General features: G+C 45.2%; 1 protein-coding gene and 1 pseudogene across 1 annotated transcript in view; both read right to left on the bottom strand.

Moving 5' to 3' along the window:
- Nucleotides 1-92: 92 nt before the first annotated feature.
- On the bottom strand, nucleotides 93-463 carry LOC108491092 (annotated as a pseudogene).
- A 4,516-nt stretch (nucleotides 464-4,979) lies between these two features.
- LOC103738241 (sp110 nuclear body protein-like) overlaps nucleotides 4,980-26,513 on the bottom strand; it is a 24,186-nt gene continuing 2,652 nt past the window's right edge. The window contains exons 2-12 of the mRNA XM_029565925.1: nucleotides 24,378-24,577; nucleotides 23,628-23,775; nucleotides 22,862-22,895; nucleotides 21,678-21,755; nucleotides 21,469-21,570; nucleotides 18,975-19,149; nucleotides 12,004-12,089; nucleotides 10,539-10,694; nucleotides 6,869-6,967; nucleotides 6,272-6,414; nucleotides 4,980-5,241 (exon numbers count right to left, since the gene is read on the bottom strand). Of these exons, the coding sequence (XP_029421785.1) occupies nucleotides 5,197-5,241; nucleotides 6,272-6,414; nucleotides 6,869-6,967; nucleotides 10,539-10,694; nucleotides 12,004-12,089; nucleotides 18,975-19,149; nucleotides 21,469-21,570; nucleotides 21,678-21,755; nucleotides 22,862-22,895; nucleotides 23,628-23,775; nucleotides 24,378-24,577 (1,266 nt within the window). The 3' untranslated portion in view covers nucleotides 4,980-5,196. The remainder of the gene's footprint in view (nucleotides 5,242-6,271; nucleotides 6,415-6,868; nucleotides 6,968-10,538; nucleotides 10,695-12,003; nucleotides 12,090-18,974; nucleotides 19,150-21,468; nucleotides 21,571-21,677; nucleotides 21,756-22,861; nucleotides 22,896-23,627; nucleotides 23,776-24,377; nucleotides 24,578-26,513) is intronic.

Below are 26,513 nucleotides of genomic sequence, written 5' to 3'. Positions count from 1 at the left end.
AACACGGGTGCACTTACACACATGCAGGCAATACACTCATACACATAAAATAAAAATAAAATATCTTAGCAGTTTATAACTTTGACTCAGCATCAGTGGTTAGTTCTCATCCACATTGACTGTAGAGTTTTGAATGTGGTAGCAGTGACATAGGCTACCAAGGTATACAGCTTGTTTGGCAAATCCTCATCCTCATTATGTTTTCTGGACAAACGAACACGGATAAGATATGGAACATTCCTTATTCCTTTGGCCCAGACAGCTTTGTTGAGCCTAGTATTAATGTGCACATCTGGAGTTCCCATCTCCTTCATGGTGAATTTCTGGATTTGAGTGCCTGAGGGGCACATTTATTAAAGCCTACTCCATGGATGCGCTTGTGAATGTTGATAGTGTATTCTCAGGTCACCACCTCATTGATGGCAGAACAACCCATCTTCTCACCACCCTTTGCAGGAGCCATTCCACCAGGCCCAAGTTGGAAAGGGAAATAAAATATATATATTTTAAAGACACAAAGCAGCTGGGTGTGGTAGCACATGCCTTTAATCCCAGTACTTGGGAGGCAGAGACAGGTGGCTCTCTGTGAGTTCAAGGCCAGCATGGTCTACATAGCAAGTAACAGGCCAGCTGGGGCACAGGGAGACCCTGTCTCAAAAAGACCAAAGGGAGGGGAAAAAGGCCAACCTGGGATACATAGAGAGACCCTGTCACAAAACAAAAAACAAAACAAAACAAAAAAACATAAAAGATGCTGGAGGTTTATTGTAACTCCTGTGCTTAGATGGCCAATAATCATTTCCTGGCAGGGTCAGGAATGGAGCACTCTCAACTGACCAGATCATGCCCAAAAGTTTACTACAAGGACTTCGGGATACATAGAGAGACCCTGTCACAAAACAAAAAACAAAACAAAACAAAAAAACATAAAAGATGCTGGAGGTTTATTGTAACTCCTGTGCTTAGATGGCCAATAATCATTTCCTGGCAGGGTCAGGAATGGAGCACTCTCAACTGACCAGATCATGCCCAAAAGTTTACTACAAGGACTTCTTATGCGATATGCAGAGCAGTGTCCCACACTTTCTGTGAGATCCTTATGAGTAAGTATAGGTTCTAAGTGTGTCATTGGATCTGCAGAAATGTCATCAATGTGATGTCATACATGCGCTTCTGAAGAACGTCAGATGCATTTCAAGGCATCTGTGCCATGACTGGGTATGACAACAGGGCTGTTGAGGCACACCATGAAAGCCAAGCGAAGCTGCATGGTGTCCTTGGGCAGTGAAAGCAAACTGCACTGAGATGCCACAGGACTAGTCACAGAACAAAATGCATTGTCATGTCTACACCAGCTGCCGTGGGGATGGAATGAATCACTTCAAATATGTGAAGTGTGGGCATTAATGGGTGAGCCATCATTCAACCTTTCGAAGTTTAAGAATGGACCAAATTGGTCTGATAAGTGGAGATAATTACCTCTTCTCTAAACAGACCTTATATAATGACTTTCAGTCCTTGAAGGGCCTTCAAAAATTTATATTGAGCTGTACTGTATTAACAAAGAAGAAAGTCTGTGGTTTACCATTTTGTAAAGTTCATTTAAGCGCCAAAGACTTAATTTTATTCTAACACTGTGCATTGTGTCAGAGCGACCATGCCCACTGTGGAATGTTTTATGGGCATTACGAACGTTATAAGTATGGAGCATTCAGACAAACTGACAGTTCCTGTGAAATAGGTGAGGCGTGCCTGCTTGTCATGTATTTCATGTTCAATAACCCTTAAGAGGATGCCTGTGTGTCGGTTGCTTTTGCCCCGTTGTGACCAAAACACCCATGAGAGCCACTTAAGAGAGGAAAATTTCATTTTAGCTCTCAGTGTCGAGGTGGCAGTCCATCCTGAGAATGGCAGAGTAGATAGAGCAGTTCACAAGGTACACAGGAGGCAGAGAAAAGGTGCAGGAAGTGGCCAGGACAAGAGACAGTTCCGAAAGACAGGCCCTTGGTGACTTACTTTCTGCAACTAGGCCTTTCTTGTTGAGGCACAAAAGCCAGTCAACGCCTTTTCTTTTTATTCTACAAGAAGATCAATAGATGTATAAACTGCCTCTCCTTCCAGTTTGAACAGGAGGCAGATGCAACTTTCAGCACTTCCTGCCTGTGACAGTCAATCCCAGGACATCAGACTACTGTCCAGCACTTCCCCACCACTAGAGGGCACTGTGGATCCCCCAGACAATAGGAGGAGCTGGGTATCCAAATCCTGCAGTAAGCCAGGAAAAGTGAACCTTTAAAAGGGGCAGAGATGCTCTCAATGGCTCTGTCATTAAGCATCCAGAACAGGAGACCAACCAAGAACACCGGGCAAGGTCATCCTCAGATTAGACTGGCAAAGAACAATAGCCAACAGCTGTCCCTGGGCACACACTTGGGAGGGTTCCTCACTGTGTCAAAAGGCCCTTCTGCTCTTGGCCCCAAGCTTAAAATCTCACAGGTGTAATGAAACCACTGAGGTGAAGGCTGTGATGTGGCTGGAGGAGGCCTGTGCAGTCTGTCTAGCTTCTCATCCGTCAGACTGGGATGAGGGAGGCCCAGCCTAGATGGCCGACAGCTGGCTCAGACCTGGACTCTAGACCCTCCCCGGTACAAGCACGAATGCTTCCGGTGACCTGATGTTGGCGAGGCTGAAAGACAGGGATGGGCAGAGAAACCACACACTACAGGGGGCCTTTGAAACAATAAAGCAAGTCTGGCCAGGCAGTGTTTCAGGAGTGGGCCTGTGAGATGGCTGGATGTCTGATGGATTCCTGTCGATCAAATTGTCTATGGAGCACTCCTGCAGAATGAGCTGGCCAGGGAGCCCCTTAGAGAGCAGATTCTGAGTCCCCAGTTCTGGATGACACTCCCTACAGACCATGCACAGGAATTGGTATTTTGTAACTTGTTTTTGTTTTCCCCAAGAGGGTGTCATTATAATCCATGCTCATCTCAAATTTACTACATAGCCAAGAATGACCTTGAACTTCTAATCTTCTTGCCTCTAGCTCCTCAGTCCTGGGATTATAGGCACATACAACCATGGTCTATGCAGTGCTAGAGATCAAACCCCAAGACTTCATATATGTTAGGGAAGCACTCTACCAATTAGGCTACATCCTGGGCAAAGAAATTGATATTTTTAACAAGTAGAAGTTCTAAGTGACCCTATTTTGCCACAACTAAGTTTGAAATCTGTGGCCCTAAGCAAGACTGGTCTTCTCTCTGACTTCAACTTTTTTTTTCAGTCATTTATTTTGTTTGCATGTGTGTCTGCATGCACATGTACAGGTACATGTCACAGCACTTAAGTGGGAGTTGCTTCTCTCCTTCAACCATGTGGCATGTAAGGACCAAACTCAGGTCATCAGTTCTAGCAGAAGGCATTTTTACCACAGAACCATCTCTCCAGCCCTGACTTCAACTTGTGACAGAGGAACAAATGTAGCTAATGCATCCTCAGTGCCGGCCTCAGTGGGACCTGCAGCTTCGTTGACTCAGCCTGGTGTCTTCTGTGTGTTTGATTACTGTATGGTTTGTTCCTTTAACTTTAATGATTTGTAGTTTTGTAAACATTTAGCATGTAACCAGCTTTCAGATTCAATAAGAACTGAATGTAACGCCGTCGTTGGAAGAGGAAAAAAAAACTAAATGAAGAAAAGAAAAAGAAGGGAAGGACCAGGAGAACAAGCAAGAAAGGTAACACCTGGGGTCGGGAGGCGAGCACAGGGGAGTCGGAAGGGCTCCACCAGCAGAGTGGGGACCTGTAGCCTATTGGCTGGGGCTCGGGGGCGGGTCCTGTTTTGAGGCGCCTCCCGAGATAAGATGCGTGAAGCCGTATGTAATGAGTACAAGTTAAGGTGTGAGGGATGGGAGCCTTTAGTGGGAGAAGCAGATATGGAAAGGCTAGGAGAATATGTGATGGCGCAGGATCATCCTACTGGACACAAAGTACCGCTCGGTGCTCCACAGTCATTTCTTCGAGGAATGCGGTGTTCCATCTGCTCTTTGCCCGCAGAGCCTCCGTCGGGGTAAGATGGCTGTCACCTGTCAGCCGCACTAACTCCTCAGCCTTCCTCACCTCTTAGACGTGTTCTCTGGGCTTGGTCCCACTCCCATAAGATGTGAGCCCACAGAAGAGATGATGATGTATCTCCTTGTTGCCTGGGAGACTGGCCCGACCCTTGGCTGGATTCATTCAAATTTTAAGGCAAAGGTCTCCCAATGTCATTTGTTATATAAACTGGTATACCTACTGAGTGTTCTTTTAAAACAAAATACAGGTTTATATTCATAGGGATTGCTATGGTTTTAATATTTCCCCAACACCTATGTTGAAACTGAATCCTGATCTTAAGGTAGTAGGGAAGTAGACATTTAATCCATTAGCAGTATTTGAAGGTAGAACTTTGGGGAGATGACAAAGGATAATGAAACTACAAAGTTCCGTCCTCATCTGTTAGGACTGGACCTGTGGAAGAAGGAGAGAAGCCAGGTGTGGTGGCTCAGGCCTGGAATTCCAAACGTTGGGAGGCTTGGGATGAAGACTGATGTGAGTTTGAGGCCCGCCCATGATGCACAGCAAAATCCTGATTTCAGAAAAAAGGACAGTGAGACACCTGAGCTGAAACTCTGCCTTGCCATGTGGTACCTGTGGATGGAGTCACCAGATGAGGCCAAGGTGTGAGTCCTCAGATTTCAGAGGCATCCCAGCTGTGTGGCCATGCCATTCTCAACTCTGCTTTCCTTGCTTGATGGATGGAACCTGTTCTAGTCACTTTTTCTGTTGTTTTGATAAGAGAAAATAGAAAAACTATTTAGGGGAGACCTTGCTCTGACCCAAAGGAATTTGGGGAAGAAAAGGTTTATTTGCTTCTACTTGTTTGCATCCTAATACTACCCCAATCTTTTTCTAAAACATACAGATGTCAACAGCTTTCATTTTAAAGAGTCATTTACTTTCCCAAAGTAACTGTGAACAAAGGTAGCACGTAGTGTGTGCCTGTGTCAGTGTGCTGGAGTGGTGGTGACAGAGTCTCCTTGCACAAATCTGAAGGTTCTCAGAGCTGGGACACTTAGAGCTGGAAGGCAAGCCTCAGACACGGAGATCCTAGGACACAGCCACTGAGAACGTGGCAGGAATCCACCTGCTTGTCACCTATCTCTTGAAATTCACCATTGGAGGACAGAACAAAAGTCCTTTCTGAAAGAGAAGAGGTCAATAGATGAGATTATTCAGGAATCTCTTCTTTGGTTAATATTGACATTCCCCCCTTTTAGGAAATACCTGTATCTGGACATCAGACTAGATGTGAAACCCACAGTGTGTGTGGGAAAACTGAGGTCCCTTCACTAATTGGTTCTTTTATTTTCCCTTAGTCATAAAAGTTTTCCCCTGCTGCTTAAACCCAAGACCCTAGTTCTTCCTTAATCCCTCCCTTCCTCACACCTTCCTTTCTTTCTCCATTCTTCTCCTCTAGGCAAAACCCTTACACTTCCATCCCTGCGACAACATTTTTCAGTATTTTAAAATTCATTTCATTTACTTATTATTATTGGGGCATAAGGGTAAACATGTGCCATAGTGCACCTGTAGAGGTCAGAGGACCACTTTGTGGAGTCAGTTCTCTCCTACCTTTTCATGCTTTCTGAGGGTTGAACTCAGGCCCCCAGGCTTGTGCAGCAAGCACCTTTACAGGCTGAACCATCTCACCAGCCCCTAGGTGATAATATTGTGAGTGTCACTTGAAACCTTCATCCTGGGATCACAAGGATGCATTCCCTCTGTGGATGTCACAGGTTAGAAACAGAGTAGCACAGAGGCACAGAGGGGAGACTACCACAGTCAGGGTGGCTAAAATGCTTCACAGGGTCCAGATGAGCTGGGCCTTCAGTAAGAGTTTAGCAGGCTGGAGATACAGGGAAGTCTTGGCAGGCATCTCTGCCATCAGCTGGAGCCTTTCCCATCTACCATACTCAAACCACTGGGCTCCCCATCTCCAAACCCCGGTCTGTGTTTAAACTTCTCAGATATTTCACTTGTACTGAAGGTCTTCACCACCCACACCAATCTGCTTTTCTAACTTCCTCACCTACAACTTTTTCTGTTCAAACATTTGGTTCTTTGTAAATCTTGCTGCTGAGTCATAATGGGAACTTGTCCACAGTTTCGCTACTGAAATTCCACGCACCCTTCCAGGATCTGAACCCAGCACCCTCGGTCACCGTAGTACCTCCTGCAGGTGTCTTAAGGTCTTCCCTCCACAGTGCATACTCCGCTTCCAGTCTTTGGACTTCGCCCTTTTGCCTTCCACTAAAAATTCCTTTGGAGTCAACCAAGCCCCCTGCTCATTCCGAATGCATTTCTCTGAGGATCCTGTAAGGAAAAGATGGGCCTTCAGAGATCCACCTGGACCTTCTGTGAACTCACCTCCGTCCTCTGAGCCCCACATTGTGGCTCTCCACCTTCCTCAGGAGTGGGGGCAGAAGCAGGGGAATCTAGTTCTTCCTCTACCTTAAAGGAACCCTGACGCCCGCACGCTGCTGAGGGAGTGGAGCAGAATTCACATTGTCTGTGACACTACATGTAACTAGGACATGGAGTTGGCATCTCAGTGCTCATGGGTGACTCATGTGGGGTGGAGAGATCTGGCTTCCAGGTACACCATGATGTGGAAAGGTCTGGAAATTCCTTCATGGGAAGTACCCTTGGCCTGCAGCCTGGCTAGCAGGGTCCATTTCCTGGTCAACTACACACAGGGAGTGCTGTCTCTTCCCTTCTAGCCTGGCCTTCATCCAGGGACACGAAGAGCAGAAGGCCAGGAACTCACCTGCTTTCATTTTCTCCTTGTAGAGAATCCCCTTGGCCTCACCACAGGTCACAGGAAGTGTAAGAGAGAGAAAATCCGCGGTGTCATCCTCAGGCTTTTCTGGAAGGACAAGAGCAGCATGGTGTTTACTCAGCTTTCCTTCACCCTTCTCTGTGGGTGCCCCTCCCGGCAACCCCAATGACCGTCACAAGACAAGATGGTGTGCATGGCATTGGGGAGGAGGCTCTGGTTACTCTGCAGGTGTTTTCTGTTTCCAGTGCCAGATTAGCTGTGTGAAGAGAGCGGACTCCAGGGAGAACTCCCACCAACTCCCACCAGATGGGGGATTTCAGCAGAACACAGAGAACACACACCAACATCCTCGAGTATGATTTGTTGCTGTTTGTCTTATTTTGGTTTTCTTTTTAGAAACAAGGTCTCAGCCTGGAGCTCACCATGTAGACCAGGCTGGCCTGGAACCTGCAGCTATCCTCCTGCCTCTGCCTCCCAAGTGCTGGGATTACAGGCACGCAGACTAGGCCCCACATTTGAGTATTTTAATTTGCAAACTAGCTGGCTATCAACTACTGGTCTTTAGCTGTAGGTATCAGCCTGTTTATTCCTCTCTGCTGTTACAAGTTACCTATTCCACTATTTCTTTGTATTTATATAGCCAGAAAAATAGTCTTTGTTCATAGACTTATTTCCCCATTCAGACTAAGGCTTGCAGGAGCAAGATGGTCAGCACTGAGGGACAGTGTCAATCTTCATCACTTGCTGTCGCTTTTCATTTTATTGAGTCTCTGTTTCTTCCTCTACAAATTAAAGAAAACTCTAGAGAATTCTAGATGAGTCTAAAAATTGCACATGGAGAAATTTGGCAACTCAGAACCTCAGAGCTGGAATCTTGGGTTAGATTTGGGAGAAGTAGCTGTAAAAGGGTTTAAAATGGCTGCAGGCAGCTTCTACTCCCTCAAACCCACAAGCTCACCTAGGGTGAGTTCATATAGGAGCTGCTTCTTGGGGGAGAGAGGAGAACATTGCCCATGCCTTGTGCTGAGTTAGAGAGACTATTAACATTTGTAATAATAGGTCAAGAACATCTGGTCCAACTCTGTCTTCTCTCAAACGCTTATTAAAAGTGTCAAGGAAAAATGTATATACAAAAAAACAAAAAAACAAAAACCCAAGAACATTGCTGGGAAAAGGAAAGAAAACACTAATCTCCACTGATTTGTTTGTAAAGATATGGAGCAGCGAGAGTCTCATCCAGAGAGAAGAAGGTCCCCTGGGAAGTGAGGGCATGGCTTCTCCCAAAGAAACCCAAAAGATGCCCAGTTTAGAGGAACCAGGCTGGCAACAAGGCTAGATTGCATGTAGGGATGAGGGATGAGGATGTCAAGGGTAACCAGCTCCCTATGTGTCTCCAGGCTCCTCTCAAATACGGTACAGTGGGTGAAAGTCTGATGCTTGGCAGTAGACATGGCCAGGAGGCGGACGTGGCCAAGAGGTGAACGTAGCCAGGAGACAGACGTGGCCAGGAAGCAAACTTGACAGGGTTGTAATCCTGGTTCTGCAACTTAGAGAACCACTGAAGTTGAAATACTGGTGCCCAATTTAGTGGGAGATTTGTGGCTGCCAGCTCCTCACTGGAGTGGAAAGCAGAGCCATAGTAACCTACACTTCTCTTATAAACCCTGAGGGGGATCAGCACCGCGTGGGGGCTCTTCTGCAGCTCTGTCTGCACAGGAACATCTCTGCTAATTCCTTATGGTGAGTATAGCTCCAAAGGTGTCCTTGTACACATATGAAGGAGCAGTGGGGGTTTTCCCTGAGTAGCAGGGTTTTGGGGGGTAGTGGTGAGCAAATCAACGAGCAGGGTCATGCTGTGAGACTAGAAGTTAGCAGATCCCTGACGGGCAAACAGACGGGGAAGAGCCACTGATAACTAACAAGGATACAAAGGTGGCCAACTTCTGGCTTCCTCCTCACCCAAGACAAAGACCTGGCAGGTTTTTTCTTCCTCAGCAGGGCCCCTCTTATGGCTGACTGGACAAGTTCAAGGATGGACCTGGACATATGGGCCTATCAGCCCTCTCTTCTTTAAGTTGACCAATCCAAAATTATAGGGGGGCAGGACAGCAAGAGAATAGGAATACTGGCTTCTCTTACCTGGGCTCAGTTCCCAGCACCTACACAGCAGCTAGCAACCATCAGTAACCCCAGTTCCCAGAGATTCGACACCCTCTTCTAGCCTCTGCAGGCGTTGCATACATGGGTGCATGTACATGTATGCAGGCAAAATACTCATACACAAAAATAAAAATAAAAGTGTAACCTATTCAAGTGTTCTCTTCCCCATGAGACAACCCATTATATAGGCTCAAACAATAAAAATAATAAATAAATAAAATTTAAAGAAATTATAGGTGGGGCACCAGAAAAAATTAAAAGACCAAAACCTTCCCAGGAGGCCTGGATTTCAGTTTCTGAATCCCCTTTCCACTTGTGGAAGATCTCTCTCTCTCTCTCTCTCTCTCTCTCTCTCTCTCTCTCTCCTCTCTCTTTCTTCACTTAAAAAAATTATGCATATGAGTGTTTTATCTGTATGTGGAAGTGGAGCAGCGAAGACCACGAACCAGACAACTCCATGGGGGACAGCAGTTTATTTGAGAGCAAACAGCTCGCTGGGCTGCCTCTCAGGGAGCAGAGAAACAAGCAGCAAGCAGGGGAAGCCAGACATCTCTTATAGGCAGTTAGGTGGTTGGGTAACTTTCTATGATGTAGGCTGGGCAGTTTAGCTCAGGATTAGTTGGTCTCCCAGTAAGCAGAGGGACTTTCCAGGGGCTAAGTTCGAACCTGCCATTTTAGGATGTTGAGAGCTGTGCTGCCATTTTAGGAGCCTGCCAGGAACCTAATGGTCTGCATGTATGTAAGTGCACCACATGCATGCCTGTTGCCTGAGAAGGCCAGAAGAGGGCATGAGATCTCCTGGAACTGGAGTTAAGGATGTCTCTTAGCCACCATGTGGGCTGGGAGCCAAACCTGGGTTCTCTGGAAGAGCAGTCAGTGCTCTTAACCACTGAGCCACCTCTCCAGCCTATTTATTCAGTTTTAATAGTTTGTTGCCTGCTGTGCCTGAGAGTCTTCCTGTCTTTTAATTCTTTAATTGGCAGAGCAAAGGAACCTGATGAAGACCCCTAGTCTTCAGTAACAATGCCACAAACATCACTTCCTCCTTGCCAGGTGAAGGTAACCCTTGCACTCCAAGTGAAGTGGGCTTTTAGGTCCAAGGGCTTCCAAAGCCCCAAATGGCAGCTTTCTAGTGAATTCCTGGCAGTGCTGAGTTTGGCTCAGTCACATTTTCCCATTTCAGCAACAGGCCTTTAAGGATGAAACCTGAGGGAATGCCTGCTTGGGGCTCCCCAGCATCAGCCAGCCCCATTTCTAAAGGAGCTGCAGCAGCTGGTTTAGATCCTCATTAGCGAGTGTGAACAAACAACCAGGAGCCTCTAAGAAAGCAATTACAGAGCAGGGTGATTTCATGACATGCAGAACATCCTTTGAGGAAATGAGGAGGAGCCTGGCAGGGAAGAGGAGCAGAGGGATGGAAAAAACCTAATTAACCAGCTGAAGACCAACCCCCAGATCCTTCCAGAACACAGCGGGAAGCTCAACGTGAACATTATACCTGAGAAGATGACAGGCTCAGGGAAGATCTGAGAGCTGGAGATCCATGCAGCAGGAGTCTGGGGAGGGAGGGGGAAGGGTGGCTGGAGGAGAGACGGAGCAGCAGGAGTGGCCGCATCGAACCACTCCTCCTTACAGGAAGTTGGCAGTGGTCCTGCTCATTTCCCAGATGGGGTGGAGGCTCAGAGGAGTGAGTGGCAGTGACTGTGTGAGAGGAGCCGCCCTGAGATGCAGATGTTCCAGGCTCCTCTCTAGAGCTCTTTCTGCGTAGTCCAAGTTGCCTCAGGAGGGAGTTATGGACCGTTGATGGTTGCTGAGGGAGGGTCATTTTTATTGGGGGGGAGGGTGGTAACTGGCAGGGATGACCCCACACTGGGTGCACATGGGCAGCACTAACTGAACTCTGATGTGCATATTAAAAGAAGAGCAGGACACACTATTGGGAGAGGGACATGAGGGGATGTCTGGGGAAAACTGGAGGATTAATGGTAGGTGTATGATCAAAACACATTGTATACATGTATGAAATTCTCAAAGAATAAATTTAAATGTTATTTTTGTAAAGCAGCTGGAGAGATTGCTCAGCTATTAAGAACACCTCCTGTTCTTCCAGAGGACCCAAGTTCAGATCCCGGCATCCACATCCAGGAGTTGATAACCACCTGTAACTCCAGCTCTAAGGGATCTGACGGCCTTTTCTGGCTTCTGTGGGCTCTCAAACACATGTGGCATACATTCACACATATGTACACATAAATATTTAAAAATTCCTCAGCAGGCCTAACAGCACCCTGGGCCAAGTCAGAAGTTACACTGAGGGTAGAGGCTGAGCTGAAGGACAGCTCTCAGCATGGGCCTGGGTTCCTGCTTCCCCAAGTGTCTCAGAACCAGCACGAGGCATCTGGGATCATTCATGTACTTTTTCAATGTAAAGAGCAAAGCTTTCAGAAGCCCCTAGGCTGATTTTAGCTTATCGAAGTCTTTTACATTTTCATTGAATCTGATGATGAAGATTGAATGACAAAATGGAGGCCAAGGTGCTTTGAACTTGCTGACAGTGTCAGGTTCTCTGAGGCATGAGGTCCTCCTGTACTGAGCAAGATTCCACCCATAAGAAGGCGTTCAGGTTTATATTTATGCTTATGTTCCAGGGGAGAGGGGCAAAGGCCCTGCCATTGGCATTCACACTTGATGAAATAGAATGCATAATGATTCGTGAGTTATTTAAGCACAAACTGAAGCACTGGACGCAGAATGAGCAAGGAGCTTGCAAACACACACGCACATTAAGTAAATTTTATCGAGATGGTTCCAAATGCTCCAAACCTAATCCCAAATGGGACTGTGGATATGAATGCTGCTGTGGATTTCAGTCTCCTCATCTATTCTCTCTGGCTCTGGCCCTGGCTTGGATGTGATCCTGATCTCAAAGCTGTTGAATACCCCCCATGGCTACCTCAGCTCACATTCCTTCCCTTTGATAACAGAGAAGAAGGCTAGCTTGGCCCAGAATGGTGGTGTCAGGTTCTCCCTTCTTTTTGTGAAGAGTGGCCTAGGGGACAGGAGTGGAACTGGTGAGCCCCGGTGTGAATCAGGGGTCCCTGTGGCTGCAGAGGAGACCAACTTCTGCAAAGCTGGCCAAGGGCAGATACTAGTGGATCTACAAGGAACAGCTCACTGTTCCTGTTTACCTGTTGGGGGACTTTTCTTCTGTCTTACTTCTGAACTTGACCAGTTGCACTTAAATAAAAAAGAAATATCATCTTTTGTGACTCAAATACTGATCTACAAGCCAGAGGTCGCAGACATTTTTAAAACAGAACCTCACTATGCAGTCCAGACTGACCTGGAATTTGCCTCGGCCTCCACACTGCTGGGATTGCAGGCACCTCCATGTTATTGTTCTGTAAAAACTTTCTGCTCTCTATCACTTTAGGGAGGCAAGAAAATCATATAACCTGCATTTTAAAAACATACACTCATGTACCCGGAAATGAAACAGTTGAATAAAAATTAGCAGAGGAATCCTAAATAGTTAACATTTAAAATAGGCCATCTTTCAATAAATGAGGTTTTTTTTACCAATATTTTTACCAGAAAAAAATGTAGAAGGTTATTACAAACTATTGATTGTAAAAGATCTTCCTAGCTGAAGCCAAGGCCACAAGCAGTGAAAGGAAAAAAGAAGGCACGCTGCTACCTTAAAATTTTTTAACGTCTGTAACTTTAAAAATACTCTCGTGATAGTAAAACGAAAGCTAAATGAAGGCAATTACATGCTATGTAATATATAGAAGCTGATTATCTTTAGTAGGGAGAGGCAAAGAAGAAGAGTACGCTAAGAAATAGGTAAAGGGAGTGTGGGCTTCTTGGGTTTTGTTTTTGCTGTATGTTTGTTTCTGTTTCCCTCTCCAGATCCTGTATCCCAGGCAGGAAACAAGAATCATCAGCCCTAGCCTCTCCCTAATTTGACAGCGGGGCTAGATGTTGTGCATTGTGCTTATGTGTTTATTTTATTTTGAAATTAAAATATACAAAATAAAGAAGATGAACACACAAAAAGATGATAGGTTAGAAATAAATTAAAAACCCAGATAGATGTATTTGACAATTCAGTGAAAAATATTAAATCTCTACCCTCGAGTACATATAGCTTTAATGCTCTCTGTTGAAAAAGGTGAAGGCCAGGGCTGGAGAGATGGCTCAGCAGTTAAGAACACTGACTGCTCTTGCAGAGGACCCGGGTTCGATTCCCAGCACCCACATGGCAGTTACAAACCGTCCTTAACTCCAGTTCCAGGAGAATCCGAAACCCTCTTCTGAGACGACACGGGTACACTCACATACATGCAGGCAATACACTCATACACATAAAATAAAAATAATAAATAAAATATTTTTTTAAAAGTGAAGGCCAAAAATAAAATGCTTCTGTCACATTTAAAGTTTCACAGTTGTCCCAAGAATACGTGTGTGCCTGAGGTGCTGCTCACTGTATAATTCAGTGACCCAACACTTTCCAACGTCTGTGACATTAGAAGATCTTACATGAGGAGAAGATCCATTCCAAACATAAGATGGAATAACGTGACAGAGAATAAAAGTCTCAGAGATGAGTTCATATTCTACCTTACAGTCAACCAAGAAGAAACTACCACTCTGGGGCTGGAGGAATGGACCAGTGGATGAGAGATATCCTGCTCTTGCAGAGGACCTGAGTTTGATTACCAGCACCTGTCCTCTACAAGCACCTGCACTCACTTGCACACATGCATGCACGTACACAGGCACACACAGAGAGGCAGGCAGGCAAACACATGCAGGCACACATGCTCATAATTTAAAATAAAATAAAATAAAATCTTTAAGAAACTATCACTAGTCGGGTGCTGAGCCAGTATTAAAGATGAATCCTGGGGGCTGGAGAGATGACTCAGCGGTTAACACTGGTTGTTCCTGCAGAAGACCCCAGTTTGAATCTCAGCACCCACATGGCAGCGAACAACTGCCCATAACTCCAGTTCCAGGGGATTTGATAGCCTCTTCTGTCCTCCACGGGCATTGCATGACATGGGTGCACTTACGTACATGCAGGCAATACACTCATACACAAAATAAGAGGGCTAAAGTATACAGTCTGTGGAAGGCTAGGAAGAGAAGGCATGACTCATGCTGGGTAAAGGCTATCCAGTGTACATACACTCAGGTCATACATACACCTCAGCAACCCCTCCGTTATCTCAGTACATAAGCTCAATAAATTCATTAGTTCCCCAGCAAAACTTTAATGAAACATTGGCTTGACACTAGAACCTTAAAAGGGAATAAGCATTGCTTAGCATCCCCAGGAAAAGATGTTTCACAACTGGTGGAAAATTTATTTGTTAATGCTATTATGTTTCATAATTATTTTTTTAAAAAAAGAAAATGAGAATGTAAAAGATATTAAAAGGATATAAGAATGGAGATATTTTCCAGAAAAGAAAAAATGAGAAAGCCTAAGCAAGTGATGAAGGTCTGTTTAGGTTTGTTATATATAAAGGATGAGACAAAAATAGTATACACATAATCTTAAAATTTCTAAGGTCATAGTTTAACCAACTAGTTTAAGGAACAAAATATAAATCTAGTCAATGTTTATCTGAGACTATTTGGTTCTTTACCTAAGCCTTATTTACATAGCACATGATAATTAAATGTATCAGACTGGTGGAATTAACCTTATTGGATGTTTAACAGCCATACTTTAAGGCCTATACTAATGTGGTCAGAGGGACTTAAAGGACAGTTTTTGCCCCTTGCCCTCCAAGGCTGACCAAGTTCCAGGGGACTATGGAACATCTCTCAAAATGTCCTTTAAATATAGTGAATCACCTATATTTGTTCAGGGAAGACATGGAGACCTCACAAGATGGACTTGAACCAGTGTCCGGTCTTCAAAGAGGAGGGTCAACTCAGAGGAAACTTTTCATTCATGCTTCCGAGTGAAGCCAGACATGGTCGAACAGGACCTTTGACTTATCTTCACATAGATGGAGCTGGTAAAAGAAAGGAGCCAGGAGCTCCTCCCAAGCCCATGTGACCCCTGAGGAACAGATCCTCAAATGGCCTTAAGTGTATGGTCCAACTGTATGGTCTTAAACACCCAAAAGGAAAGTATAACCAAAGAGTAAAATCATCAGTATACTTCTTTAAGAGTTCAAGGGATTACACTTCCCAGACATTAAGCTTAAGTCTATATAAAAAATTATTTAAGCCAGGCATGGTGGTACACACCTTTAATCCCATGCACTCAGAGGCAGAGGCAGGCAGCTCTCTGTGAGTTTGAGGCCAGCCTGGTCTACATAAACCAGTTCCAGGCTGGCTGGGGCTGCAAGGAGAAAACAGAACAGCAAACAGAATAACAAAACAAAATAAAACAACAAACAAGCAAAAACAGAAAAGAAAAAAGATTATTCATACCATACTTGATGTGCTACTCAATAAATATGTGTTGTTGGACAGTAGAATAGAAAAGACTAGGCTAGGGTAGGGTAGGAAAGGTGAGGAGGGGAGGGGAGAATGGAATGGAATGGAGAAGAATAGATTAGAATGAATAGAATAGAATGGAAGCCTTTGTCAAGAAATGCCAATGGATTCTCATATTAACATTTGAAAATTTCTCTGCTCTGACTTTTCGAGTTCCCTGTCTAGAACTTGTAATGCTAATTACTCTTGCCTTTACTTCTCCTTCACATCTCCTATTCACTATTCAAAGACTTTCTTTTTCTCCTTGAGATAAGAGTTATGCAATTTGGGAGTCTTTAGATAGACCCGCTGAAGGGGTACTCCAATTGCCTCACCCTGCGTGCCTGTTCAGCATGGAAGAAGCCAGAGCTGTCTGCATCCCAGTTCCCTATTGGCAATTTGGGTAACCCCTTCAGAGGATGGTGTGATAAGAATAGGAGGTAGGAAAGGCTAGCCAAAGAAAGTAGCCAGTTTCTTGGCTAAAAGTTAAAATGTCCTTGGGATTGTTAGCAACATACTCTGTTCCAAAGGCCAAAAATGTCAAAAATATCTGGGAGCTTAAAAGATTTTAACCTTAAAAGATTTTAGGGTTACCTCTTCAGAGGGGGGAATGTTAGAGTACCCAAAAGCCCCATAAAAAGAAAGGAAGAATAAAAAGAAGGAAGGAAGGGAGGAAGAAAGGAAGGAAGGAAGGGAGGAAGGAAGGAGGGAGGGAGGGAGGAAGGAAGAAAGAAAGAAAGAAAGAAAGAAAGAAAGAAAGAAAGAAAGAAAGAAAAAAAGAAAGAGGACACAGAAAAGAAAAAGAAAAAAGTGATGGGGAGATATGGGAGGTGTTGCAAGGGAGGCAGTGGGCATGGACTTGATCAAAACACCTTATATTCATGTATGAAATTCTCAATAAAGGTTTTGTAAAAGTTAAAAAAAAACTACAAAGAAAACTATCATATGATCCAGTTACACCATTTTGAGTGTACCTGAAGGATTCTAAATCAGTGTACCATAGAAATACTTGCATGCCCATGGTTATTGCTGCCCTGTTGATAATAACTGGGAAATGGAAGCAGACTTGATAGCTATGAACAGATTAATGGGTAAAGAAGACATGGTGACAGACACGGTGGTGCACACCTTTGACCCCAGCACAGGCAGAGGCAGGGAACCACTGTAAGCTCAAGGCCAGTCTGTTCTACACAGCAAGTTACAGGACCAGTCAGAGCTACATAATAAGACCTTGTCTAAACAAACAAACAAAAACATGTAGTGCATGTACACAATTAATTTTATTCAGCTATAACCAAGAATAAAGTTATGACATTTGTACGAAAATAAAAAAAAAGATGAATCTCACTGATAGTCTAAAAGGCTGTAGAACACTCCACCACTTTCAAGTCCATGCAGTGTAAGGCTAGGTTTTATTCCTGTTGTTCAACCAAAGCAACTTCTCACAGCTCTCTGAGTCCAGAAGCAACTGTAAGAATCCAGCTCCCTCATAGGAATTGGCTAGGCAGTTAAGGTAAAAAGGCCCCAAAGAAAAGTAGCCAGTTTCTTGGCTAAAATCAAAAAAAGTCCTTGGGCCTCGTAAGCAACACACTCTGTTCCCAAGGCCAAAAATATCAAAAGTATTTAGGAGCTCTTATCTAATCCCTAAAAGATTTTAGGGTTACCTCTTCAGAGGGGGAAATGTTAGAGAAGCAAAAAGCTCCATCAAAAAAAAAAAAAAAGAAAAAAGAAAAAGAGAACATGAAGTTGTTCAGGAAAAAAGTGATGGGGACATATGGGAAGAGCTGGAGGGGAGGGAGTGGGTGTGGATTTGATCAAAACACCTTATATGCATGTATGAAATTCTCAATAATTTTTTAACTTAAAAAAAAAGAATCCAGCTCCCTCAGGAAGTATGACATTATTAAGATCTGCAAGAATACAAAATGGGATCAAGTTTCTAATTTTTTGTGTCAGAAATATATATGTGTATATAAAGGGACCATGAAACAGTGTTCTAATGGCTTTAAAAACATGCTTGGAGCCGGGCATGGTGGCACACGCCTGTAGTCCCAGCACTTGGGAGGCAGAGGCAGGTGGATCTCTGTGAGTTCAAGGCCAGCCTGGTCTACATAGTGAGTTCTAGGACAGATGGGGCTACAAGGAGACCTTGCTTCAAAAAGACAAAAAAAAGAAAAAAAAAAAAAGCTTGGTGAATTAAGCTGAAGCTGAACCCGGAACATGCAAGTATGGAGAGCCTTGTGTCTCATGAGATAGTTTATGCAAGCATGCTTGCTGGGGGAAATACCTCTGGAATGCTGGGTCCCCCTCTAGTTTCTCATGAAACACGTTGACCTCCTAAGCAGGCATAGCATGGAGATAATGCTGCCGTGCTCATCTCATTTTCCTGAATTGTTATATTCTAGCCATATTATTGTTATTCGGTGTTCTGTAGACATGTGACTATGGTTCTCATGAGTACAAGAGTAAAAGCTGAGCTGCTGGTACAGTCAGCACTCAGGTGCACGGAAGCCTGGGTCCCTGGTTTATTTTTAGTTCAGTGGTAATTCATTCAGGTCCGGTGGCTGCCCTGGTGGCCACAGTAAGTAGGTAGGTAGATAGATAGATGATGATAGATAGATAGATAGATAGATAGATAGATAGATAGATAGATAGATAGATAGATAGACAGACATAGATGTGTAGATATATTGTTTTGGTCTTTTTGAGATAGGGTCTCCTTGCAGCCCCACATGGCCTGAACTCATTGTGTAGACCAGGCTAGCCTCAATCTCACAGAGATCCACATGCCTCTGCCTCCTGAGTGCTAGGACTAAAGGAGTGTACCACCACACCTGGCTTCAGAAATAGATTTTTTTTTCAGAAATAGATTTTTACAAAAAGTTATGTGATCAAGTAATATTTTATTTGAAATAAATATTTGGGGGTGGGGCTGTAGATGGCTCAGGGGTTAAGAGCACTGGCAGCTCTTGCAGAGGATGCAAGTTGGGTTCCCAGCACCCACATGGCAACTAACACTCACCCATAAATCCAGTTCCAAGGACCCAATGCCCTATTCTGTCCTCCATGGGAATTGTATGCATGGGTGCATTTACATACATGTGGGTAAAACACTGATACACATAAAATAAAAATAAATCAATAAAAATATTTCTTAAATTATAAGTTTTAATTTTGAATAAGATACGATAGGCATGAGCAACATAAACAAAAATCTTGGGGAGTTCTTAGTAATCTTTAAGATGTAAACTGAGAGCCGAGCTTGAGAACCAGTACCGCAGGCCTCAGCTAAGGAGACCTGTCGCTGTGAACACATCTGTTTCTTCAACAAAGGCTCAGCTGTGGTTGATCTCTGCCCTCTCATGCCCTCTCCTCACATCCCAGCCCTGTTCTCTGTGCTTCTCTCCCCCTGCGGAGTTCACACGTCTACCCTCCCTGTGGCCACTCTAGGAGAGCCTCCCACACTGAGGCAAGCCCACAGCAGGTCCCACCCTCAGCCCTACCCTGTGTTCTAGACACCTGAGCACATTCAATCCTTGTCTTCTGAGTGCTCCTCACTACCTTCAAGGACCTGTTAGAGTCGTCCTCCCTTGGAGTCCTCTGATCTAGAGTTCTCTAATACACCACCTTGAGCTTTTCTTAGGTTCCAAGCAGAGGTGAGGCTGCCCCTGGGCCAAGAATGATTGTGAATGATTTAAATGAGGGTCCTCAGTGTACTGGTTCTTGCTCCCTTCATAGACTTCCCTTCCCATCCTGCCCCTCCCCTTCAGATCCTTGTACCCCTCTACCTCACTTTTCTCTGTTTCTTTTCCTTGTGTGCACTGTTCTGGTTCTTCCTAAATCACGATCCCTTCTCACTCCAGGTGTGTTGGTGGTTTGAATGAGTGTCCCTGATAGGCTCTGAGTATTTGGACATTTTGTCCCCAGTTGGTGGCACTGTTTAGGGAGGTCTTAGAAGGTGTGGACATGCTGGAAGAAGCACATCACTAGGCACAGGCTTAGAGAGTTCTTAAGCCTTGCCAGATCTTAAGTCACTCTCTGTTTCCTGTGCCTGCTTGAAGATGTGAGAGCTTAGCTTCTGCTCCTACTCCAGTCACCTCTGCCACCACGCCTCCCCACCATGGTGGACTCTTGCCCCTTTGGAACTGTAAGCTAAACAAACTCTTCCTTTTATAAATTCCCTTAGTCATGGTGATTTATCACAGCAACAGAAAAGTAACTAAGACAAGGTATGTCTTGTTAAATTAACCAGGCAACACAGGGGAATCCAAGAGCAGTGGGGCTTATTTCCTGAGTCCTATTTGTGTGACCCTAAACTGTGAGTCGACCCTGTCAGAGCAGAAGTGACCAGGCCTGTGATTGCTTAGGCAGAAAGGAAGGTCTTACACTCAGCACCTATGTACAGAACTGGCAGCATCCACAGGTCCCCAGGGGCCTCTCTCCTGTGGGAAGTGTAAAGAATCAAAGAATTGACAGGCAAAGGCCAGCCATGAAGCTGGCTACCAGGTCTATCAACGGAGGGTGTGGTGAGGCCAGAGGCTCTGCAGTGCCAGGGCCAGGAGGGCAGTGGGCTTCACTGGGGAGAGCAGACAGTAGTTGTCATTGGCTGGAACGTGGGAAGCTGGTCCCTGCAGAAGGGCCATGGTCCACTGGCACAAAGACGGCTCTCCAGAGCTCAACAGGAGCCAAACCCACACACCGCCCCACTGGATGAGGACCTGGGATCTCTTCCACTCTACCTCAAAGTGGCAATACTGTTTCTATTCTCCCTTTAGTTCAGAAGGATGGCTGCCCCTGTGTAAAGACGGAGCTGTCACTCTCCACCCCGCTTATGAACCTGCCATTGGAGGAGGAGAATTCTCACAGGCTGGAGTCACCCTTTCACTCAGCTCCGTGGTCTGGTGACATTTAAAACCAGATCACAGCATCGCTCAGAGCTCCTCAGTGTCTTCCCACTGCATTCAGAGCAAAATTCAGCCCAGCTCCACCTCACCTCCAGCCCCAGCCTCCTCTGCTCCCCGGTCTTACCTTGTGGGCTGTGCTTTTTCTGACGTCTCCTTTTTGGAGTTGACCAAATGCATCTTTTTCAAATTACATTTTTAAAGTTTATTATGTGTGTATATGTGGCATGTGCATGTGTGTGCGTAGAGGTCAGAGGACAATTTATAGGAGTGAGTTCTCTCTTTCCATCATGTGGGTCCCAGGGATGGCACTGAGGTTTCCAGGCTAGGCAGCAAGCACCTTTACCATCTCCCTGGCACAGACTTGCCAATCTTATGTGTTAACAATATTCAGCTTTGACTTTTGGTCTGTAAAGCACAGTAGTCAGGATGCTGCTGCTCCGTGGAGTCAAAAGTGGTGGCAGGAGGGAGGGTTAGAGGATGGAGGGAGGTGGGGGAGATGGGAGGGAGGAAAGAGGGAAGAAAGGTTGAGGGAGAGGGAGAGAGAAGAGAGAGAAATAGAGACAGTGAATGTAGGCATCTCATTTTATAAAAAGGAGAGAGCCAGGGAGACTGTTGAAAGAGATGACGACCAAGGCCAAGTTCCTCTGTGTGTGTGTGTGTGTGTGTGTGTGTGTGTGTGTGTGTGTGTGAATATAGAGCAGATACTGGGTGTCTTCCTTAATCCCTTTTCACCTTCTTTATATTTACTTTTACATTTAAATTACTACATCACTTAATTGCTTTTTATGTATGTGTGGATGCAAGTGCCACTGTACACACATGGAAGTCAGAGGACAACCTCTGGAAACAAGTTCTCTCCTTTGACCCATGTGGGTCCCTGGGATCAAAGTCAGGGCTGAGGTGGGATGAGAGGAGGAACAACAGTCCAGGTCAAGAAGATTCCAGTGGCTTTTTGTCTCAGTAGACAGGACAGCAGAGGTGAGTTGAGGCCATGGCTGTCAGGATGACTGAGGTGAAGTCAGCGCTCACCAGTGTGGCTGTGCACAGTGCCAGGCACTCGGCTAGGCAGCTCTGCTGAGCCTTCTTCCTTCGTATCTGTGGATGTTAAGTTGTCTCTGGTCACTGGAGGAGGAAGGAACATCTTGGGTTACCAGGACTGGCTGTGAGGGAGGAGAGTAAGCTGTGTAAATGCCCAGGAAAGGGGAAAGCTAAGACCAAAGGCAGATTACCTGGCACAGGGCCTGAGGGAGCATGGGACATCTCCTGAGGGTCTTGTTTGTCTTCTGTCTGGTGATCCCTGGAAGACACTGAGCATGGGAAGAAAATGAATCGCAGATTCAAAAGCAGCAAGCAGGGACCAGGGTGGGAAGGAGAGCAACTGATTCCAACAGGTAAGAACAGTGGTGGGCAGGCAGCAATGCCGAGGCAACAGGGAATGGAGAGGGAAAGGGAACAGTCGTTTACTCTTAATTATTTAATAACAGTACTTATTCTTTTCTTATGAAAATGTAGAAGATGGGAGCTGGAGAGATGGCTCAGGGGTTAAGAACATTGACTGTTCTTGCAGAGGACCTGGGTTTGAATCCCAGCACCTACCTGGTGGCTAACATCCATCCATGACTCCAGTTCCAGGGGATCTGACGCCCTCTTCTGGCCTCCACAGGCACTGCATGACATGGGTTCATTTATATTCATGCAGGCATAACATTCACACTCATAAAAAAATTTAAAAAAATAGAATGTGGAATATGAAATCTGTCATTGTTAGCTTTCTGATTATGTAAAACTTACTGACTGGCTTTAAAGAAATAGAGGAATTCCTACTGACATCAAACAGGACCTCTTTATTCTAAGTAGAATCCATAATACCATTTTGACAATGTCAATAATATGTCCCTGCTATAGTTAATATAATTAATTCCATTATAATGGTGGTTTGTGAGGGCAAGTAGCATAATTTTGGAAGATAAATTACGTGTAACAGACCTTAAATCTTTATATTTTCTAATAATTTTACTAACAGCTGTCTTTGAATCCAATCCATATAACAATTAAAAAAGGGGGTTAGAGGCATAGCTCAGTGCTACAATGCTGCCCAGCATGCAAGAAGTCCTGTGTTTTACTTCTAACACACTGTGAAAAAATAAAAATGAAAAAAATGAAAAAGGCCTTTAAACTCAAAGGACTTTGCCATCAGAGAAGGGTCAACGATAAAAGTAGTTAACAAGTTTCTTGTCAATTCAGAGCATTGTATGTATGGGGGGAAGAGAGAGAAAGAGAGAGAGAGAGAGAGAGAGAGAGAGAGAGAGAGAGAGAGAGAGAACACATGGGGTTTGGTCAGATGAATGCGTGACAGAGACTGCTCTGAGGAATGCAATCTGAACTGAGCACTGAAGAGGGAGCTGGTGCTAACCTGGCAGAGACTGGGGGATCCTGCTGCAGTTTTCCTGGACCCAGAATTTAAGACTAGTTTCTAGGAGCCAACATTATATGAAAAGATATATATTTCACAGTGTGTTACGTTTGTCCACATAGCCATATCCTCCAGTGCCTGCCTCATGTTAGGATGAACTGGGGACAACATGCTTCCATACACTGGCTGATACATGTGATGGGTTGAATGGCATCCTCAGGCAAACCAGATCCATCATTCAGAACCCGAGTGTGAATTCACTTGGAAAAGGGGCTTTGCAGATATGACTGAAGATCTTGAGATTGTCCTGGATTAGGATGCCCTAAAAACAAGTGTCCCTACCAGAGGAGGACAGGGGAGACACAAGAGAGAAGGCAATCAGACTGGAGCAAAACAGTCACAGAGCAAGGCTGCTGGCAGTCACCAGAAGCTAAACGGGCAAGGAATGGATTTCTTTCAGAGCTTCTAGAAAGAATCAGCTTTGTTAACACCTTGATTTTGGTCTTTTGGCCTCCAGAACTGGGAGAGTCCAAATTTGTGATTTCTGGTTTGTGGTCATTTTGCTATGCCAGCCCTTATCATACCCAATCACTAAGATAGCCCATGACACCCTCTCTCCCACCCAACCAGCCCTCCATTTTCCATAATGAACAGAGGCAAGCTGAGGTTGCTACATTCTAGAAGCCCTGGTGGATTGTGATTTGAGAGCTCAGTAATGGAGCATCCTTACTCCATTGCTGCCTTGGAAGGGGGGTACAAGCCTCACCTTGTACATCCTCTCAGTGATGAAGTAGTTGTCTCTGAGGGCTTCAAAGAAAGGGAACGGCTTGTTGATGGCATAGGCGATGTCCAGTTTCTGGTATATGAAGTGCTGCAGAAGAGCCTCTTCCAAGGCCTTGGTCACAGTGAGCATCCTATGGAAAGAGGCAGGATGAGGAGACAGAGGTGAACCCCCCAGAGTGTGGACAGCTGCCCTCTGCACAAAATGGGCATCTGAAGGTAGACATTCTGGTTCCCAAGTGTTGCTTAGATGTCTGCAGAGCAAAGTCTGCCTGAAAGACTCATGGGACAGAAAACAGAGACAATGCCCAGCAACCACAGAGGCTGAGGGGGATGGACAAGAGCATGCTGAACCCCAGCCGGCTATCAGCCTAAGGTGCACGTTAAAAAATAGTTGTTATTCTTTGTTTCCTGTGCGCCCGCCTTTGCTCCGAGGGTTTCATATGCAGTAGCTGGTTTGATTTCACAAAGTACTGCAAGACGGTCATTATCAAATGGTCATGTAAGTGTGGAGGACCCGATGCTAAGACACAAGGAGTAACCCTCATGCCAGACTGTGGGGCTTGGAGGAGCAGAGTTGAGAACAAATCCGGACTTCCTTCTTGCTGACTTATGGTTGTAGCAAGTGCTCTGTGGCCACATTGAGCTGGGTTGCCCCAGGCGCCTGCACTGCCACTGAGCCATCTACTGCCTGTGCTTATGGGAAAGGGGCCGCCAAATGCAAGGACATGGAGACCTGGGAACACTGAGAAACTCTGAAACACCATTCACAGAGCTGTGGTACAAACAGGCAAAACATAAATCCAAGGAGTGTGTGAAAAGGCGATTGGTGAAGACGACGTCACTGCTTGCTTTCATGAATCCATTTCTTTCTTCAGAATGGACCTGTGCTTCTTCCATACCCGTGTGAAATTCACAAAACCAACCATTTCCACACTGTGCGAGAAACAGAAGTCAGTTATAGTAGGCAGAAGACTTCCAGGCGGCATTCCTGGCAAATTGTTGTGAAAATGGTAGTGCGGGCAAACAGTTCAGTCATCCTAAATTTTATTTTTAATTTGTTTTCTGGAAGTGCTGGGGGTTGGACCCAGGGCCTCCTGCACCGTAGTTAAGTGTTCTCCTAGCTGCATCCCTAGCGCACCCTAAAAAGTGAAACACAAAGCAGACATGGAAACCCACCTCCGTTTTTACCTTTTCAAAAGTAGAATATTAAACTGTAATTTGTGGCTATTTCCAGGGATTTAATCCTACTGGCAAACTGAGCGCCTCTGCCTCTTTCTTCTTATTTCCAAATCCTTTAAGCTTAGCAGGAAAAATATTGTGAAAAAGAATAATACTGGGGTTGGGAAGATGGATCAGTGCATAAAGGTGCCTGTGGCCAAGCTGGACAACTTGAGTTCCAACCTTGGGATCCACATGGTAGAAAGAGAGAAGTGACTCCTTCAAATTGTGCTCTGTGCTGTGGCATGGACACATGGACACGCGGACACACACACACACACACACGCACACAAATCTAAAATTTTTTTTTCTAAGAATAATGCAGGCACAGGAGAGATGGCTCAATGGCTAAGAGCACTTGCTGCTCTTCCCAAGGACCAGAGTTGGGGTCCCAGCTCTCACAACTGGTGGCTCACAAGGAGCTGCAACCCCAGCTCCCAGGGATCGGATGCCCTTTCCTGGCTTTGGTAGGCGCTGCATGCGGCACAGACACACATAAAGAAAATATAGAATCTAAATATTTTAAAATTCCGCAGCAGTGATGGAAAACAGGAAGAGGTGCCATTAGTAGCCCTCAATCATGAAGTAATCCTGGCAGACAGAGGGCAGGTGAGAGAGGAATCTATTACAAAGATCAGTCAGAGTGGGGCCAGAATGATCACAGGACAGGAAGAGGAAGGGCTCTGGACTCATTTAGAACGGTGCATTATGCAACTGCATTCAGAATAGGGATTTCAGATGTGCATAGTGGCACATGCCTTTAATCCCAGCACTCAGGAGGAAGAGGCAGGTGGATCTCTGTGAGATGGAGGCCAGCCTGGTTTATGTAAGAGGTACAGGGAGACCCTGTCTCCCAAAACAAAACAAAAAACCCAAACAACATCAAAAGATGAAAGCGAGCTTAACCAATGGTAAAGCAAGAGTCTGCCTGACTCTGAATATCGTGCTTCCTGTTATGCAAGATACTGCATCTCCTAGATTTTTATTTATTTTATTTTAATTATGTTAAAGGACCTTACAATTAATAAGCAAAAACTGAACACCCAGGTAAGGAAAAGAAATTATGTTAAGTTGTTAACAGAAAAATGTGGACCTCTTGACAAGGTATTTGCCTATTAAATTAACCAAGATAGGAAACAGCGGCGATAATCCCTGACTCTGGAAATGTGGAGGGTTCAGATGTTCTGGGAATACTTTCGTATCAGTGTCCGGAGTCCTAAAATATGAATTCCTTTAAATTTCATCTTGTAGGAATTTATTTCAATGAAATTTTCAGTAAACCAAGCAGTTACTTGAAGAAAATATAGTCAGGTCACGACACACTAGAGGAAATTAACGGCAGCGGCTTGGCTTATTTTCTCTTTCCCACTCATTTCCCACTAACCACATGCCTGTGGATGATGAAGGCGCCGCCCCTCGGGCAGACGCAGGTCCCAACCTTAAGAGCCTGCAGAGGGCCAACCTCCCTCTAAAGCTGATCCCCAAGAGCAGAGATCAAACAACACCTGGATGCTGGGCTGTGGCTTGCTCCCGGGTTCTCAGGGCTGGACCCGGGATCTGGGCCAGGAATCGCGGGTGCAGACCCTGTAACCTGCAGGGTTGTGCCAGCCAGTCACACAGGAAATCCTGCTGCCTCAGACCCAGGCTACGA

The sequence above is a fragment of the Nannospalax galili genome, unplaced genomic scaffold (genome assembly GCF_000622305.1).
Source record: "Nannospalax galili isolate Female #2095 unplaced genomic scaffold, S.galili_v1.0 scaffold1138, whole genome shotgun sequence".
NCBI lineage: Eukaryota > Metazoa > Chordata > Mammalia > Rodentia > Spalacidae > Nannospalax > Nannospalax galili.
This window is presented reverse-complemented; position numbering and strand designations above follow the sequence as displayed.